General features: G+C 45.5%; 1 protein-coding gene across 1 annotated transcript in view; it reads right to left on the bottom strand.

Annotated features, from left to right (window-relative positions):
• ST8SIA5 (ST8 alpha-N-acetyl-neuraminide alpha-2,8-sialyltransferase 5) overlaps positions 1–19814 on the bottom strand; it is a 66468-nt gene that overhangs the window by 28678 nt on the left and 17976 nt on the right. Inside the window, exon 2 of the mRNA XM_066601844.1 lies at positions 16382–16489. Coding sequence (XP_066457941.1) covers positions 16382–16489 — 108 coding nt within the window. The remainder of the gene's footprint in view (positions 1–16381; positions 16490–19814) is intronic.

The following is a 19814-nucleotide window of genomic DNA, read 5'->3' as shown; positions in this document are numbered from 1 at the left end:
TTTTTTAACTCCTGCTCTCCGGCACTCCCGTGCCAGAGAGCAGAAATTCAGCTGCAGGTGTGCCGCGGATTCGGACAGCTTCCATACGCTTTAATAGAAGCCTGCAGGAGCCGTACCCGCGGGAGACCCGCTCTAAAATGGAGCATGCCGCGTGTGTTTTCCCGTACACGCAATCCGCGCCTCAAGGGAAAATTACATCCGCAGGTATTTAATTACCTGTGGGTGTCCAATGCATCCCTATGGGGCGCGGATCAATAGAGCGGGTGACCTGCTGCGGATGTGTCCCCGTGGACATGAGGCGTAATAGTTAGACAGTGCAAACGGTTGAGTGCACCTCACACTCTGTGTGATGCCGTGCTGGCCCCATTGAAAACAATGAGCAATGCGATGTGAGTCGTTCTAAGGGAACGCCCAAAGATAGGACATGCGCAATGGAGGGAAAAAAATTGCTCATGTGAATAACCTAATTCAAAAGAATGGGGTTCATTCTCATACGATTTTTTCAGCCATGTGAGAATGGCCTTAGTCTTAAAATGTGCAAGATTTATCACAGTCACACTGGTGGTGGATACATTTGGCACATGTTTAAACTGTATAGTCTAGCTTTTTGTTTAGTTTTCTAATAGATTTTTCACCAAAATGTTGTCATTAGGCCATGCCCCTTCTCCTACAAAGCCACACCCCTTTCCTTATGAAGACACATTCCTCTTTTGGACTAGCTGGAAAATGAACCTATTTAAGATGTCCAGGATTCCAGAGTGCCTAAAAGTATCTAAAACATATCATAAATGTGATGCAAAGCATGTAAGACAGTTTTTTTGGTGCAATTTGGGGCAAAAAACTGGTGCAATTTTCTGCCCCACTGTTCCTTTTAAATCTATGTCATGACTGGACAGCTATAATAATAACATGAACAAGTCTTTATAGGGGTTTTCTGGGACTATACTCTTGGTGGCTTATTATGATAAGCCATTAAAGGGGTTGTCTCAAGGAAGCAGTGAAATTTTTTTTTTGCCCAGTCCCCCTAATTAAGCATACATTACTAAGCCCCCCTGTAAATGACTTTTCTAGCTGGTTTGTACTTACAGTTTCAGCGTTTCAGCAACTTATAAAAAGTTTCCCCAAGATGGCCGCCGGTTCTTTTCCTGTCGCTTGCTGTAGCCCGACGTGCGCGCTCCCGAGACGCTACCAGCTGTGTCTCCCTGACAACCAGACGCCCCGCAGCCGCCGACCGGTCCCCGGGATTGAACGCGGCCGACCAGTCACCCACCGCCAGGCAGCAGGTAACCGGCGCTAGGCCCCGGCTCCTCCGCGCTAGCCCCCGGCTCCCCCGCGCTAGCCCCGGCTTCCCTGCGCTAGCCCCGGCTCCCCAGCGCTAGCCCCGGCTCCCCAACAGTAGGCTCCGGGGCCCAGCGGTAGGCTCCGGGGCCACAGCGGCAGTCAGTCACGCGTCACCCCCGTCAGTCCGTCACCCATCACTTACCTGGGCAGCTGGGCTGGGCTGGGCTGGGCGGCTCTGCTGGGCGGCTTCTCGGCATGGCTGGGCGGCTCTGCACCTTCCTCTAAGAGAGGATGGTAGCAGAATGGCCGCTCCAGCGCGCTCCTGAGAAGATACAGCTCGTCTGCGCATGCGCAGAAGAGCTGTAGCGGCAAACACACTGAAGCGGCTCGTGCTCAGAGCAGAAGACCGGACTGCGCAAGCGCGTCTAAAAAAGCAAGCCGCCAGTGAATTTAGACGGAACAATGGAGACGAGGACGCTAGCAACGGAGCAGGTAAGTGAATAACTTCTGTATGGCTCATAATTAATGCACGATGTATATTACAAAGTGCATTAATATGGCCATACAGAAGTGTATAACCCCACTTGATTTCGCGAGACAACCCCTTTAATAGGTAAACCGCATGTGTACACCTTCCTCCATTATAATCTATGAGAGGCTCACGACACAGGTGGTAGGCGTCACAGGGACCAGGGTACGAAGCGGACATCAGAGTTACAAAAATACATATTTTAATTGTAAAGAATAAACTGTGAAAGGTAAATGGTTGTGCAACTTCTAGAAAGCCGTATAGTAAATATATAACTCCTATGTTACACAAGCCTGATCACTGCTAACTGAAAGTGAGAACAACTGCTTTTATATGTCATGTAAAAGAGCAATTATTAATTTGCAACAACAGTAATGGACAGCTTAGTTATAACAAGAAATACTACATTTAGGCCTCATGTCCACGGCTAAAATCCGCAGCGTGATCCGCACCCCATAGGGATGCATTGGACACCCGCAGGTAATTAAATACCTGCAGATGTCATTTTCCCCTGAGGCGCGGATTGCGTGTGCGGGAAAACACCTGCAGCATGCTCCATTTTAGTGCGGGTCTCCTGCGGGGACGGCTCCCGCAGGCTTCTATTGAAGCCTATGTTAGCCGTCCGGATCCCCTGCACACCTGCAGCTGAATTTCTGCTCTCTGGCGCAGAAGAGCAGGAGTTCAAAAAAAAGATAGAGTGCACAGTGCATGTGCTGGGCCAAAGAAAGAAGATCCAGCCGCGACAGAGGGAAGATCCGCAGCGTTCGGACAGGTAAGTCTTTTTAGGCCTAATGTCCGCGGGAAAGGAGGGACCCACTGCAGGATTCTGCATAAAGAATGCGCGGCGGGCCTGATTTTCCCTGTGGACATGAGGCCTTACTGGTGATCACAGCTTGCCTCACTCAGTCCATAAATCGAGTGCACCAGCTCCACAACGGGCAGATTCCAAAGTTATGACAAAACTTCCCGAGTTCCTGCTACTAAACTCAGTCTTATGTTTCAGATAAACACATATTGCTTTAGTCAATGCACTGGTCCTGAGTCCTTATTAGCAGGACTGTTAAGGGGAGTCTGTCACCTGGAACATACTGTCCAAACTGCAGGCATGGTGTTGTATAATAGGAGGAGCTGAGCAGACTTATATATAGTTTTATGGTGAAAGATTTAGTGTAAGGCTGCCTGTCCATGGGCGTTGCGGTATCCCGCTGACTGCAGGGAATCGCGGTAAACTTGCAGCATGCTGCGAATTGCCGTCCGCGAGCGGGAAATCGCAGTAGTTCTCCGCTCGTAGACAGGGATTATCGCCGCGGGGAACGCAATTTAAGCCCGCCCGTGGACAGGCAGCCTTACTTGTATTTTATTTATTTATACCTCTGCACATCCTGAGCTGAACAATCCAATGGGCGGTCCTACCAGTGATTGACAGCTATCTGTGTATGACTGTATGTACAGGGAACTCTTTCTTGGGGTTATTTTCTTATCAAAACAGCAGCACCAGCTAGATTGCTGATCTCCTCTTAGGCCCCCTTCACACAAGCGTATTTGCAAAAATGTACGCGCGCAATACGCAGAGAATAGTACCCTTTGATTTCAATAGATTTGTTCACATGCGCATAAATTTCCTGTGCATTTTGGTCACACAAAAAAAACACAGCATGCATCAATGGGGGATGCACAAATGCACGCACAATACACGAGAAAATGCAAGAAACACTGGGTAACTGCATAGTAAAAAGAACATATCTGGCACTCAATTTAAATTGGTATGTCTTTTGCGCAGAAATGAACGGGCCTTGCAGGCGCAAAACATACAGTAAGATACACCGATACACGTGCAAAAAGCCTCGTTCAGTGCACAAAAAAAGTTGCGCTGAGTCTTGCGTACATGCACATAAGCTGGTGTGAAAGAGGCCTTAAACTATGCACACTACTATGGCTCCCCTGCTTTGCAGTCTCTGTCCAGCTTGTGGCCTTTGGGCCGCTCCCACAGCTCCTGTCCTGCATGTCTCTCTGGCACAGCACTCCTCCTTTTATATACCCCTCCAGATCATTCAGACTCCTTGGTTGGGACTATTCAAAGGCTTTTTAGATAAGCAATCTGCTTGAGTCAGGTTGCTAATCCAAGCCATTGCACTATTAACAAGGCCCTTAGGGTACCCTTTACACGTAAACAGCTTCCAAAGTAATATGGCCTGTTTCTGGAATATAATACCGTCATTTTTCTGAATACGTTTACATTGTCCAAATGGAATATTATTATTGGTAGCCAAATAATGCGCAAACACATGCTGTAATGCCAGGAGAGGCAGAGACTGTGGAGATTGTATATACTACGCCTGCAGATCTGTCGTTCTATAAGTGCATGACAGCAGCCTGTGAAGATAGTTCCTCCACCATGTCCCAGCATCTCAATAACTAATATGTAAACAACAAAGGTGTGGGCATGTCCGGACTGAGCTACAGGTAATGCCCATGCTACGCCCACAGCTCCCGAGTGGCGTACCCAGCTTGACCAAGCTGCATTATAGGAATGCCAGTAACCGCTTACATGCTGAGATCTATGTTGATCGCAGCGTGTACAGGGTATTGTCATCGGACCACCGCGATAAAAAAAATTGCGGAGGCCCGATGGGTTGTCATGGCAACAAGACGCCAGATACAGGCATCCTGCTTTGCCATCAGCCCAGATATTGACGAGCTTCAGCAGCGGCGGGAGATCAAGTTGTCAGTGATAGCCGGCCTCCAGCTGCATCAGCTTGGGGGTGCCTCGGAGCTGCGACCCCCGCTGTTACCACCTTACATGCCGCAATCTATGTAGATCGTGGTGTGTAAAAAGGTTTCACAAAGGGAGCGCGCTCCCTCCATGAGGTCATCGGATCCCTGCGAGAAAAATCGCTGAGGCCCGATGGGTCACCATGACAACAGGATGCCAGATACAGGCGTCCCGCTTCGCCATCACTTCCACCGAGCTATCTCTCTCTTTCTGCAGCTCGGTGAAGGTGTATGTATGCCGCAGCCAATTGGAAGCTGTGGCCATGACCTGGGCATTACTTCTAGCTCAGCCCGGTCACACCCACACTTCCCGAGGAGACATATTACACTAATACCGCTCAATACCTAACAGCAGCCAGTGGATTGTAGAAGAGCTGGAAGGGAAATCCCTAATACACTTTAGCCTTGATATACAGAGGTAAAACGAAAACATTTTTAATTAAACGGCCAGAAGTTGTCTGAAAAGTTAAGCCCTATTTACACGGGACGACTGTCTGGCAAATAATGCCCGACACTCGTCCCTGCACATACTCGCTCCTGTGTAGCATCATTGGACCACAGCGAGGTGGCTGGAGGAGATTTCACTCCTCGCTCTCCTCTGCCCCTCTCCATTCACTTTAGTAGCTGACGTTCAGTACTGAACGGCCGCTGTTTACATTGAATGATCATTGTTCAGAATTTTAAGCTGCATAAAATCCTGAACGATGATCGTTCAGTGTAAACAGCAGCCATTCAGTACTGAACAGCCGCTGTGTTGAGTGAATGGAGAGGGGCGGAGGAGAGAAAGGAGTGAAATCTCCTCCAGCCTTCCCGATCCCCTGCTGGCTGCTCTGTCAAAGAGCCAGTGATACTCGTTCCTGTGAAGCAGCACGGGATCGAGTACATGCAGGGACGAGTGTCTGGCAACGTTTGCCCGAAATTTGTCCTGTGTAAATGAGGCTTAAGTGCCCCTTTAAGATAAGTATCTATGCAACAGGTTATTTGCCCTTTCAATAACTGTTCCAATGGCTTAATATAAGATAACGTGTCCCAGAAACTTGTCACAGACAAGTTAAAAGGATTCTCTGGTTTCTGGACATTACCCATCTAGCTTGAACGGTGTAAAAATAAAAAATAGCAGTACTTACCTGTCATAGAATTATAGAATGGTAGAGTTGGAAGGGACCTGCAGGAGTCATCGGGTCGAACCCCCTGCTCAATGCAGGATTCACTAAATCATCCCAGACAGATATTTGTCCAGCCTTTGTTTGAACACTTCCATTGAAGGTGAACTCCCCACTTCCCATGGTAACCTGTTCCACTCATTGATCACGCCCACTGTGAAAACGTTTTTTCTAATATCAGTTTGATCCCATCTTGGTAACCGCTCATCATCTTGTTAACTCTTCTCTGAACCTGCTCCAGTTTGTCTATGTCTTTTTTTTATAAATCTGGGTGCCCAGAACTGGACACAGTATTCCAGATGATCTAGACTCTATGCTTCTCTTAATACATCCCGGAACTGTGTTTGACTTTTTGGCTGCTGCATCACATTGCTGACTTATGTTCAGTCTATGATCTATTAGTATACCCACATATGCTGCTGCTTAGCCCAATTCCTCCCATTCTGTATGTGCTTTTTTCATTTTTCTTGCCCAGATGTAGGACTTTGCATTTCTCCTTGTTAAATACCATTCTGTTAGTCGCTGCCCACTGTTCAAGCTTTTCTAGATCTTTTTGCATACTCTCTCTTCTCCCTAGTATGAGCTATCCCTCTTAGCTTTCTGTTGTCTGCAAATTTGATCAGTTTCCCATCAATTCCCTCCTCCAGATAATTTATAAAAATGTTGAACAAAACTGGGCCTAGGACAGAGCCTTGTGGTACGCCACTTGATGCATTCTTCCACTTGGATGTGCAGCCATTTATGACCACTCTTTGAGTATGATCAGCCAGTTGTGAATCCACCTAACAGTTGCCTTGTCAATCCCATATTTGGTCATTTTTTCAATAAGTATGTGTTACCATGCAGGGCGGCGCAGGGTCCCACGGTCGGTGTGCGCCGCTCCAGTGTCGGCTCCGGCGTCCTGGAGCTCTGGAGTCGGGGCTCTCCCGGCGGCGTGGGGCAGCCAGTGTGCGGCGGCGTGGGCGTGTCCGCCCATAGGGTGCCGCCCGCACTCATCCACCTTTCTTATGCAGCAGTGGGAGAGTCGGCTCCTCCCACTTTCCACCCCTGGGCGGAGGCTTGCAGTTATAAGGCTGGCAGTGACCTGAGCTCACTGCCAGTTATTGGTTCTGTTAGCCACTAGTTAGTCTGTCTGCAGCTCGTCTCAGCAGCTCCTAGTTTGCTAGTCAGCTTCCTCCAGCCTGTCTTTGCTCAGTCTTTGTTCTGTTGGTCTGTTCCACCTGCCTCTTCTGTCGGCACTCTGTCCCCCGTTAGTGAGTTCCATCTAGGTAGTCGCCAGGTCCCTAGCCAGAGCAGGGACCGCCGCCCAGTTGTCCGCCTGGGGTTAGCCAGGGCCGAGGCAAGTAGGCAGGGATAGTGGGGTTTGGGAAGTTCAGGGCACCCCACCTGGCGCTCGGGGGTCAGAGTGCCGTAACATAATAACTGGCCCTTTAAACTGTTTTCCATGAAGGCGATCAGCTCCCTCGCGACCCAGCTGCAAGCCCTGGTCCAGGATTTATCCACTCGCATGGCAGCCCAGGAGCAGCGGGGGTTGTCGCAGGGGCCGGACGCCTCAACCAGCTCAGAACCCAAGTGCCCTCTTCCGAAGGTGTTTGCTGGGGAGAGGAACAAGTTTTTTGTTTTCCGACAGGCGTGTCGCCTGTTTTTTCGGATGCGTCCCCGTTCTTCCGGGTCGGAGGCTCAGAGGGTCAGGCTGATAATGTCCCTGCTGTGAGGCTTTGCCCAGACCTGGGCTTTTTCCATCCCCGAGGGTTCCTCTTGCCTGCAGTCTGTGGACTCCTTTTTCCAGGAACTCGGGGGTATCTTCGACGAACCGGACCGAGCGGGGTTGGCGGTTTCGCGGTTGTTGGCGCTGCAGCAGGGGTCATTTTGTGTGGAGGATTATTGCTCCAACTTCAAATGCTATGCGGGGGCTACGGCATGGAACGATAGCGCTCTGAAAGCGTTTTCCTGCAGGGCCTCTCGGACGCAGTTAAAGACCTGTTAATTTCCCATCCCGTTCCCGGGTCTTTAAGGGAGGCTATGGAGCTAGCGGTGAAGGCAGATAGGAGGCTCAGGTCTAGGAAGCAAGACAGGCAGACCCGTAGAGTCAGGGAGGTCGGTTGCCCTGGTCCCTCATCCTCCTTACCAGTCTCTGTTCCCGAGCCGATGGAGGTGGATCCACTGGACCCTGGATCTTTGTTCCAGACACTCCTGGTGGCCGAGCATGTCTCAGGAGATCCGCAACTTTGTTAGGGGATGTTCGGTTTGTGCTCGCAGTAAGAGTCAGCGGCGTCCTCCGGAGGGGCCCCCTGAGACCGCTACCGGTCCCTACCAGTCCATGATCGCACTTATCGGTAGATTTCATCACTGATCTACCAGAATCCCAGAAGTGCACCACTATCTTAGTGGTGGTCGACCGGTTCTCAAAGATGGCACATTTTGTGGAGTTAAAGAAGCTACCGTTGGCAAAAGAATTTGCCAAGATTTTTGTAAAAGAAATAATTCGCCTACATGGGGTTCCCCAAAATATTGTATCTGATCGCGGGGTTCAGTTTGTGTCGCAGTTTTGGCGTGCCTTCTGTAGAAACTTGGGAACGTCGCTTTCCTTCTCTTCAGCATTCCACCCGCAAACTAATGGTCAGACTGAGCGGAAGAACCAAGATTTAGTGCAATATTTACGGTTGTTTGCTAGCGAAAAGGCTCATCAGTGGGCAGAGTTCCTGCCATTGGCAGAGTTTGCACTAAACAACCGCCCTTGTTCTTCCACTGGGGTATCTCCATTTTTCTGTGTATACGGTCAGCATCCTCGCTTCCTTACAGCAATCCCTACTCCCTCGGTCTGCCCTACAGCTGATGTCGCCACAGATACCCTTAGGGGAGTATGGAAAGAGGTACAGAAAAACTTGGAAGCAGCGGGGACTCGTATGCAGTTGCATAGTGCTAAGAGTCTGTCTGTATCTGAACCTTACAAGGTGGGACAGAAGGTATACCTGTCTTCTAAAAATCTCAAATTAAGGGTTCCATCCCTGAAGCTGGCGCCACGTTACGTGGGTCCGTTTGTCATCACGCGGGTGGTGAACCCGCTCGCCTACGAACTGGGGTTGCCAGCTACATGGAGGGTTCACAAGGTGTTCCATAAATCGTTATTGAAACCTTTTGTCCCTTCCCTGATCAACCCAGTTAGTAATTCTGTCATAGAAGGAAATTAGATGTGTCTGGCATGACTTGTTGGTTACAAATCCATGCTGGCTCTGGTTAATTACTCCATTTTCATCCAAGTACTTGCATACATGCTGTTTAATAATTTGTTCAAAGATCTTTCCCGCTATAGAAGTCAGACTCACAGGCTGGTAGCTTCCTGGATCCACCTTGTTCCCTTTTTTAAAGATAGGGACATTTGCCCTTTTCCAGTCTTTCGGGACTTCTCCTGTCCTCAAGGAATTAGCTAAGTGTTCCCTCGTCATCTCTCTGCTTATAGATAGTCTGCATTCTTTTATTCCCCCAATAGCACAGGGAAGATCAGTTGATGTTCCATCTACTTTCTGAGAGAAAACATAAAGTAGAGAAAACAGATACAAAAGTTCAGCCTTCTCAACATCATCCTTAACCAATTCACCATTTTCATATTGTAAGCACCCAATAGAATCTCCCATAATCACTATGTTATGCTTCTTTGAGAGCTTGGCCATCTGATGTGGGAAGAGTTCATCAAAATCTTCTGCTTGTCCAGGTGGCCTATAGTAAATGCACACAATGGTGTCCTCTCTGTTGTTCTCTCCTTGTATTCTTACTCAGTGTCTACAGAACTCCCATGCTCTGAAGCTGGACTTTCTGTGGAGATGAAGGTTTTCCTAACATACAACACAATACCTCCTCCCTTTTTACTAGGTCTGTTTCTTATAAATAAGTTGTATCCTTCAAGCCTTGTGTTCCAATCCTGTGTATCATTCCACCAAGTTTCCATGATGCCTATGATATCATATTTCTCTTCCTATGTTAGGAGATCCAATTCTCCTTGTTTGTTTCCCATGCTCTGTGCATTTGTGTAGAAACATTTTAGTTTGTGATCGGTGTCTCTTACTACTCTTCTTTCCTTCTGAAGTTTTTATCTCTGTTCTTTCTTTCCACTTCCAATAGTGAGGTTCTCAAATGTATTAATTAGCAGTATATATTTACCTGGTTTTTCACTTCCCTTTCCATATTGCTCTAATTTAAAGCTCTCCTAATGAGTGAAGCATTCACTGTCCTCTGCCACAGGGATCCAGCACTGTAGCTCCGACATGGAATTTGTTGCTGGTGATGTCACCGGAAGTCATATAACTGCTGCAGCCAATCAGAGACAGCAGCTTCATCATTCTGAACTCCTGGCAGAATGTGAGCACTGATGCCAAGAGAACAGGCAATGATTTTGCAGCCTCTAATTGGTTACAGCGGTCAGGTGACTTATGATGATGTCAGCAGCAACAACAAACTGCGGGACCACAGCAGGGCTGCAGTGCAAGATCCCCGTCGCAGAGGACAGGTAAGTATTGCTTTTTTTCTTATTTTTACACAGTTTGAGCTAGATTGGCAAAATCATCAAGTAACTGGACAATCCCTTTTAAACTTTGATGCATCTATACAATCTAAGATTTGGATAGAGATGCAGCAGAGCTGAAACCTGCAAGGTTTACATGAATGACCCAGTGGAACGTCCCAAACGTCAAGCTCAGCTATGCTATATCCATGCTATACCCTCATGTAGCCAACACTACAAAGGATAGTGGAATGTTACAGAGAGGAATGGACCACTATTTTTGTATCTGTTTTAGTTTCCGCTATCTCTTCAGTCCTATGGAGTTCTGCATCAATCTACAATAGAAAACCCCATATACCACAATCAGTTGACAATGTCACACTAATGACAGTCCTGACCTTGCCTTGGTATCATATTTGGCCTCAGTTCTGACATGTCCCCTTCACTTATCATGTGCTTGGATCTTCCATGTCCCCTTGTGCTAATCCTACACATACCATCTGTAGAGAGCAGCCAAGACCTACATGCTTCATGGTCTACGTATTGTGGCAGCAGTTATAGACGGAACACTATACTCACAGCAGGGAAGAAATCATAGCGAAGCGCAATAAGATCTGAACTCTGCTTCTCCATCCTTAAAGGCATATTCCTATCTCTGAAATCCCTTTTCACCATGTTTAAAACAAGTTAATTATTTCTAAAATTGCCACTTCCCCATATATTCCTCTTAGTTCAGACTAATTGTTTACAGCCTGCTGCCAGGGTAACCAGCCACTTCCGCTATCGAGCAACGGTGTCCAGCACTTGCGCACTCGCTGCTCCGTCTCTCATCTCATTCAGGTGGCCAGGTTCTCTGAAGCACATTTTTTGAAACAACAAACGTATGCATGAGTGCATTATTTTGCCACTTTAACCCCTTATGGAGCGCGCTTTTTTTCGTTTTTCCATTTTCATTTTTTCCTCTCCCCTTTAAAAAAACACTTTATTTATCCATCGATGTCGCTGTATGAGGGCTGTTTTTTTTGTGGGACGAGTTGTACTTTTCAATGGTACTACTTAATCTACTATATAATGTACTGAAAAAATATTTAAAAATTCTAAGAAATGATAAAAAAAATGAAATTCTGCCATCTTTCGGTGCGCCTTGTTGCTACGGCGCACAAACTGCAACAAAAATGATAACTTTATTCTATGGGTCAATACGATTACTACGATACCATACTTGTGTAGTTCTTTTTTTTGCTGTACTACTTGTATTTTTTTTCAAAGATATTTAAATTTTTACAATTATTTTCTACCGCACAATAGTTGTGCGATGGCTCATTTCTTGTGGGACATCCTGAAGTTTGTGTTGGAATAAATATGAGTTTTTGATTGCTTTTTATTGCATTTTTTTGAAGACAGGGAGACCAAAAAAGCGCGTTTCTGGGGTTCTTTTTTTTTCTGACGACGTTTATTGTGTGGGGTAAATAATGCGATACTTTGAAAGATTGGATTTTTACAGACGAAGCGATACCAAATATGTATTTTTGTTTTATTATTTAGATTATTTTATTTTAAATCTGTATTTTATTACTTTTTTTAATGATTAGTAAAATCTTATTGTTCTTATTTTTACTTTTTTTTAGTACCCAGAGAGGAGAACAACTTGAGGTGCTTTAATCGCTCCTGCAGTATGATGTAATGCCATAGCATTACAACATACTGCGATTGGGCAGGCATTCTATCAAGCCACCTCATATGCATTCTGCCATGACAGTCCTGGGACCTTTCAAAAGCCCCTGGCTGCCATGACACCCTCAGGTCTCCCTGCTATCTCATCGCGGGGGTGGCCATACGGGACCCCCAAACATCGTTTGGGGGATTTAAATGCCACTGTCAGAATTGACAGCAGAATTTAAAGGGTTAACAGCTCCGATGAGCTACGCGGCTGTAAGAAACAGCCGGTGCCCACGATGTATGGAGGAAGATCGCTGCATGATCTAACGTCATACATAGCGTAACTGGCGTAACTATAGAGGATGTAGGGTATGCAGTTGCACCCGGGCCCAGGAGCCTTAGGGGGCCCATAAGGTCTTTCTTCTCCATATAGGGAGCCCAGTACTATGAATAAAGGATTATAGTTGGGGACCCTGTTACAGGTTTTGTATTGGGGCCCAGGAGCTTCAGTTACACCTCTGCATTAAAGGGTTAAGAGACGTTAGAGGGCCCCAAGATAAACTTTTGCACTCGGGCCCATGAGCCTTTAGCTACACCCCTGATTATAGTAGTTATATTCTTGTACATAAGGGGTAGTGTTATAGTGTTTATGTTTGTAGTGCGAACATGATTTTTAGGTGGAACTACTGTTTAATACTGATTACTGATTTTGATCATGTCCAGCATTTTTGTAAGCAGACTTCTTTTCCATAACTAGAAAGAGACCTAAAAAGGAAGAAAAATAAAAGGAAGAACAGAATTATGACTGGTATCTGGCAGAATAACAAGCTGAGGTGTTCCTCTCACTTGTTAAGGTGTTTGGACGACATAAGGAGCTGCTGTGATAAATTTTACACTCACTATTATTAGATACAGCAAAATCCACCCGGGATTGTCTCTAGCTTAGTGTGCAGAGAAATCACACAGGAGTTCATGGGGAATGGGCAGATGGCAAATTGGTAGGTGGAAAGGTACCACTAGGGCTGAAGGTGGCTGTAGGATAGAAAAACAAATCCGGAAGATTAAAGAAAAATAATCAGAATATAGCAAAACAATTTTAAGGGAATGTATTATCAGAAAAACACAAATTATTTAAATCAGGTTTTTATGATATATATATATATATATATATATATATATATATCACTTTATTTTCTTTTTGCGGTTGTGCTTTTTTCTTCATATCCACATGAAAAATTGTGAAATATTGCCATTTCACACCAGCAAATATATCAGATTAAATACAATGACACTTCCTGTTTTCTGTAGCTTACTTATCCAATTTGCTGTATAGAATGCGACAAATAAGGAGAGTAATTTCATCATTTCATTAAAATGCAGTGGATTTAATGATAGATAAGAGTTCTATCATACTGCTAGAGATCTAGATCTCTGCATGCAGCGTTGTGCTACACTGTGTATGCAGACAATACAGAAGTGTGTGACAATCAGTAGCTTCACCAAAAAAAAACACATTATTTCACTTCTACAGACCTACTAACAGCTAAGCAATGAACCCAAAATAACATACAAGAGACATTACCTTTAAACACTATCTCTAGATTTCAGCTGATACATTCAGTAAGATATAAAATATTTAAGATAACTTTCATTAATGAAACAATTAAACATTTTCTAAATACTAAACAGTCAATGTTCATGCATCTTCTATGTAATTAAAGGGGTTGTCTCGCGAAATCAAGTGGGGTTATACACTTCTGTATGGCCATATTAATGCACTTTGTAATATACATTGTGCATTAAATATGAGCCATACAGAAGTTATTCACTTACCTGCTCCGTTGCTAGCGTCCTCGTCTCCATGGTTCCGTCTAAATTCGCTGGCAGCTTGCTTTTTTAGACGCGCTTGCGCAGTCCGGTCTTCTGCTCTGAGCACGAGCCGCTTCAGCCTGCTAGCCGCTACAGCTCTTCTGCGCATGCGCAGACGAGCTGTCACTTCTCCGGGGCGCGCTGGAGCGGCCATTCTGTACCATCCTCTCTTAGAGGAAGGTGCAGAAACTTGAGCCGCCCAGCCGACCCGAGAAGCCGCCCAGCCGCCCCGAGAAGCCGCCCAGCTGTCCCGCCGTCCTGCCGCCCACGTAAGTGATGGGCCGGGGGGGCTGCCGCTTTGCCGGGGGGCTGCCGCTTTGCCGGGGGGGTCTGCCGCTGGGCCGGGGGGTCTGCCGCTGGGCCGGGAGGGTCTGCCGCTGGGCCGGGAGGGTCTGCCGCTGGGCCGGGAGGGTCTGCCGCTGGGCCGGGAGGGTCTGCCGCTGGGCCGGGAGGGTCTGCCGCTGGGCCGGGAGGGTCTGCCGCTGGGCCGGGAGGGTCTGCAGCTTTGCCGGGGGGGCTGCCGCTGGGCCGGGGGGGCTGCCGCTTTGCCGGGGGGGGGGCTGCCGCTGGGCCGGGGGGGGGGCTGCCGCTGGGCCGGGGGGGCCTTCGTCTGTTGTCAGGGGTCTAGCGCCGGTTACCTGCTGCCTGGCGGTGGGTGACTGTGTGCCGTGGTCGGCGGCTGCGGTGGGTCCGGTCGGCGGCTGCGGGGCGTCTGGTTGTCAGGGAGACATAGCTGGTAGCGTCTCGGGAGCGCGCACGTCGGGCTACAGCAAGCGACGGGAAAAAAGCCGGCGGCCATCTTGGGAAAATTTTTATAAGTTGCTGAAACGCTGGAACTGTAAGTACAAACCAGCTAGAAAAGTCATTTACAGGGGGGCTTAGTAATGTATGTTTAATTAGGGGGATTGGGCAAAAAAAAAAATTCACTGCTTCCTCGAGACAACCCCTTTAAGGAACTGTAACTTCTCATATTGAAGACTACTATATAACTGTCCCTATATAAAACAATATAACTACTATAATACTGCTCCTATGTACAAGAATATAACTACTATAATACTGCCCTCTATGTAAAGAATATAACTACTATAATACTGCCTCCTATGTAAAATAATATAACTACTATAATACTGCCTCCTATGTACAAGAATATAACTACTATAACACTGCCTCCTATGTCTAAGAATATAACTACTATAATACTGCCCCCTATGTACAAGAATATAACTAGTATAATACTGCCCCCTATGTACAAGAATATAACTAGTATAATACTGCTCCTATGTACAAGAATATAACTACTATAATACTGCCCCTTATGTTCAAGAATATAAGTACTATAATACTGCCCCTTATGTTCGAGAATATAACTACTATAATACTGCCTCCTATGTACCAGAATATAACTACTATAATACTGCCCCCTATGTACCAGAATATAACTACTATAATACTGCCTCCTATGTAAAATAATATAACTACTATAATACTGCCTCCTATGTACAAGAATATAACTACTATAATACTGCCCCCTGTGTACAAGAATATAACTGCTATAATACTGCCCCCTATGTACAAGAATATAACTACTATAATACTGCCTACTATGTACAAGAATGTAACTACTATAATACTGTCCCCTATGTACAAGAATATAACTACTATAATACTGCCTCCTATGTACAAGAATATAACTACTATAATACTGCTCCTATGTACAAGAATATAACTACTAGAATATTGCCTACTATGTACAAGAATATAACTACTATAATACTGCTCCTATGTACAAGAATATAACTACTATAATACTGTCCCTATATAAAACAATATAACTACTACTATACTGCCTCCTATGTACCAGAATATAACTACTATAATACTGCCCCCTATGTACCAGAATATAACTACTATAATACTGCCTCCTATGTAAAATAATATAACTACTATAATACTGCCTCCTATGTACAAGAATATAACTACTATAATACTATCCCCTATGTACAAGAATATAACTACTATAATACTGCCTCCTATGTACAAGAATATAACTACTATAATACTGCCTCCTATGTACAAAAATATATCGACTATAATACTGCCTCCTATGTTCAAGAATATAACTACAATAATACTGTCCCATATGTACAAGAATATAACTACTATAATACTGCCCCTATGTACAAGAATATAACTACTGTAATACTGCCTCCTATGTACAAGAATATAACTACTATAATACTGCCTCCTATGTACAAGAATATAACTACTATACTACTGCCCCTATGTACAAGAATATAACTACTATACTACTGCCCCTATGTACAAGAATATAACTACTATACTACTGCCCCTATATACAACAATATAACTACTATAATACTGCCCGCTGTGTACAAGAATTTAACTACTATAATACTGCCCCCCCCCCCCCCCCCTTGTATAAGAACATTGCTCAGTACAGTTAGGTGACTTCATACATGACTGGAATTGTTCTTTAGGTTATGTGAGGCTGTACAGTGTTGTGTTGTGTATTAATACTGACTCTCAGGAGCAGCAGTCTGTCATACTGTATATTGCTGTGTATTGTCATTCCGTGTGAGTTTGTACCTGGCGCCTGCGTCACTGCCCGTCTTCACTGCTCCGTCATCCGTGAAATTAAAGATCCCCGTCCAATTCCCCATCTCCTCTCCGCTCTGCCAGCTAAACTGCAGCCCTCTAGTAAGAAAAGGAAGCAGTTTACATTGTGTTCCCGTATTGTTCTGTCCAGTAAAAATCATTACATTTATTCTCACGAAATATTTCACTCTTTCAACACCACAGGGGACTGCGAGGACAACCACATCAACGTATACAAATCACTGCCAGAACCTGAAATATTAATATGTTTGAGTGCAACCGCTGACAGTCAAATACAGAGCAATTCCCTACGGACTATCAAGATCTACAGTTAAAGGGAGTTTCCTGGACTTTAAAGCACCTCTCTGCTCAAAGGACAACATTTTGTACCGATACCAATGGTGCTGAAGGGTTTGAGATATTACCAGCCCTCCGTCCTCTATACCATTGTGCCTCGGATCTGCAGGTTCCCGGGTGCCATGTCCGGTCCTCCAAGATGTTCACTGTAATCGTCTACCTACTTATTGCACACTATGCATTGGTAGTCCTAGGCACTTTCCATAGCTCTCTGATTGGTCAGCGCAGGTCACATGAACAGCATCGGTCAATCAGAGGGCAGGTGTAGTGATTCTGTAGTCTAAAGGCCCATTTACACGTAAAGAATCTTTCAAAGGATTGAAAGATTTAAAGTTTTTGCGATCTTTTTGCATAATGTGTTAATGGACATTATCATCTTCATTTGCATGTAAAAGGGCCTTCAAGAGCTGTTCACAGAGCCCAGCATGTGATTAATCCCACGCCCAGCTGTGTACACAGCTGCATTGTTTTCGTCTGGGCTTTCGGCAGCTTACAATGTAATCCCTTGACCTCCGTGGAGATAACAGCACGTGGTCTATTGACAGATACTTTATCTCTCTGTGGCTAAACGATGGATTTTAAGTTCACCTTAAAATCATCGTTCAGGTGAAAAGTGCATGATGCTCGCGTTTACATGTAACAATTATGGCTCATTTTCGGTCGTTTGAACTAATTTTGAGCAATAATTGTTGCATGTAAATGGGCCTTAACGCTCTACCAATGTGCAATTGCATTAGATAGTCAGAAGACTGCAGTGGCGTCTTGGAAGACTAAAAATGGTAACTGGTAAAAAGGGACAATGTTTCTGAGGAAGGACTGCGAATAATAGAACTCCAGCCTTGAGTTCCTGGACAAAATTTGGACCCTGGATCTATTGGCTGATTTAATAACAATGGTCTACATTCAATTCTTTCTTCTTAATTAGTGGGTGTCTATTTCTTGGAACCCCCATGAGAAAGGAACTGAGCTGGAGTACCAGACACAACCACAATGATAAGTATGGCACTATGCCTGGGTATATAATAAAGGGAACATGGATCTCACTGGAATAAAAAGTGTCCCCTTCCCAGCTGATCAGTGGAGATGCCAGGAGACAGATCCCTACTGACTAAATATTGCTAGCCTTTGCTAAGAATAGGCCATTGATATTAAAGGGACTATTCTGTGACTTCTAAGGGCTTTTCTGCCTTTTTTCAACTGATGACCTATCCTCTGGACAGGCAATCAGCTGATGGATGGGGGTACGCTACTCTGGATCCCCATCCATCAGCTGATCATTCTCTGCTGCCAGTGAGGACAGAGCTGGAAGCCGACAGCTCCTTCCACATTGCTGCGGCCCGGGTTAGTAAATGCAGGCGCAACTCACATTGAGTTCAATGAAGTACTAGAAAATTCCTTAAAAAATAATCTTAAAGTGTATATTAAAATTTCTCTGTTTTACATGGAGGTTTTGTAAAGCATGCAACCCGTAGAACTATCTAAATATGCACATTCGGTCACGTCAGGAACTTAAAGGGAAAGTGTCATCTAAAAAAGACCTATTGTTTAAATCAAGTTTATATGTTAAATATATAGATAACACAGGATCCATGATTGACAACAGGTGATGATCACAGCTCACCTCCTCCCCCTCCCTGTATAGGTCACAGAGGATGCTCACAACACACTCCCATTGAAGTCTGGGAGTTATCACTAGATCACCAGGTTCTTATGATGCATGTGGCTCCAGTAAACCAAACTTTGAACTATTGTTAAGAACAGTTCAGGCAAGATGGCCGCCCACATAATAGTGCAGGGAAAATAGAATAAAAAAACGACTCAGAAAATTTATATCAATGGGTTTGTAGACATTTCCTGTTTTGGGGGGCACATTTCGTGCGCATGCAAAAAAATAGGAAATACTCTCTTGTCCTGTGCAGCAAAGATTCCCATGGAAGGTGTGCAAATGCATGCTCAATGGGCGTGCCAATGCACGGTACATACAGAGAGAGCAAGAAGCAAGCAAACATATGCCAGCACTCAAATGATGATAATAATTCTGGCCGCACGTGTGTTTTTTAATGTTTTTAGGTTTTTCTGTGTGGTGATGTGTTTTATGAACTATGTTCAACAAAGGTGGAATTCTAACCATTATTTAAACACAATGGTTTTGATTGGCATTCAATGCAATGGCTGTGATTGGTTGATTGAGTGCTGCAGTGATTGGCTGAGCCGGGGCGCTTGAGAACCAATCAGAGCAATTGCTTGCTGGAGGCGGGGTTTACAAACCCCGTTACCAGCAAGCGTTCTTCCGTCGATGCTGAGAACTGGAAGCAAGGCTGCCGGAACTGTGGAGACCAGTGGGACTTACCTGGCGCCTGCTAGGTGAGTATTGTATTGTTTTTTTCATGTAGTGTAGCTAGGGCTTATTTTCGGGGTAGGGCTTATATTTCAAGCCCACCTTCTCCCCCGAAATTTAGGGTAGGGCTGAGTAGTAGGTCTTATTTTTGTGGAATTGTATTGTAATTACATTGCGCTGAAGCGTGTGCTTTTGCACATACATACATGTGAAGGAGACCTAAGAGTACAATTTCTTTACGAATTTCTTGCACCGATATCACACTCGGCCATGTGAATGCACCCATAGGGCGGCCTCACATGATAGTAAGCACATATATGCTCACTATTGAGAGGCATATATGCGCTAAGCAGGGTGCATGATCACAGGCTATTGCACCCATATCGGCGCATTCTACTGTAATTTATTGCGCTGACGGGACCGCTCACATTGGCATGGTCCCAGCAGCTCCTTATTTGAGAAGGCAGGACAGCCTACTTAGTATGTGGGTCAGCTGACTCAATAAGCAGGTCAGCTGATTCGGTAAGTGGGAGAACTGGCTCTGTAGGCAGATCAGCTGACCTTGTTGGCTCAGGTGCTATCGTTTAGTCCCGTGAAATTGTGCAGTTCCATGCACAATTTTGTGCCTATGGGGGCCTTGGGTGCCTAATTGCGGCCGGAAAAAAGAGAATATGTCGCATTTTTTTCTCCACGCACGAAATGCGCCTGGAAAAAAAACACATGTGCAGG

The sequence above is a fragment of the Eleutherodactylus coqui genome, chromosome 5 (genome assembly GCF_035609145.1).
Source record: "Eleutherodactylus coqui strain aEleCoq1 chromosome 5, aEleCoq1.hap1, whole genome shotgun sequence".
Taxonomy (NCBI): domain Eukaryota; kingdom Metazoa; phylum Chordata; class Amphibia; order Anura; family Eleutherodactylidae; genus Eleutherodactylus; species Eleutherodactylus coqui.
Note: the sequence above shows the minus strand (reverse complement) of the source record. Positions and strands in the feature narration are given on the sequence as shown.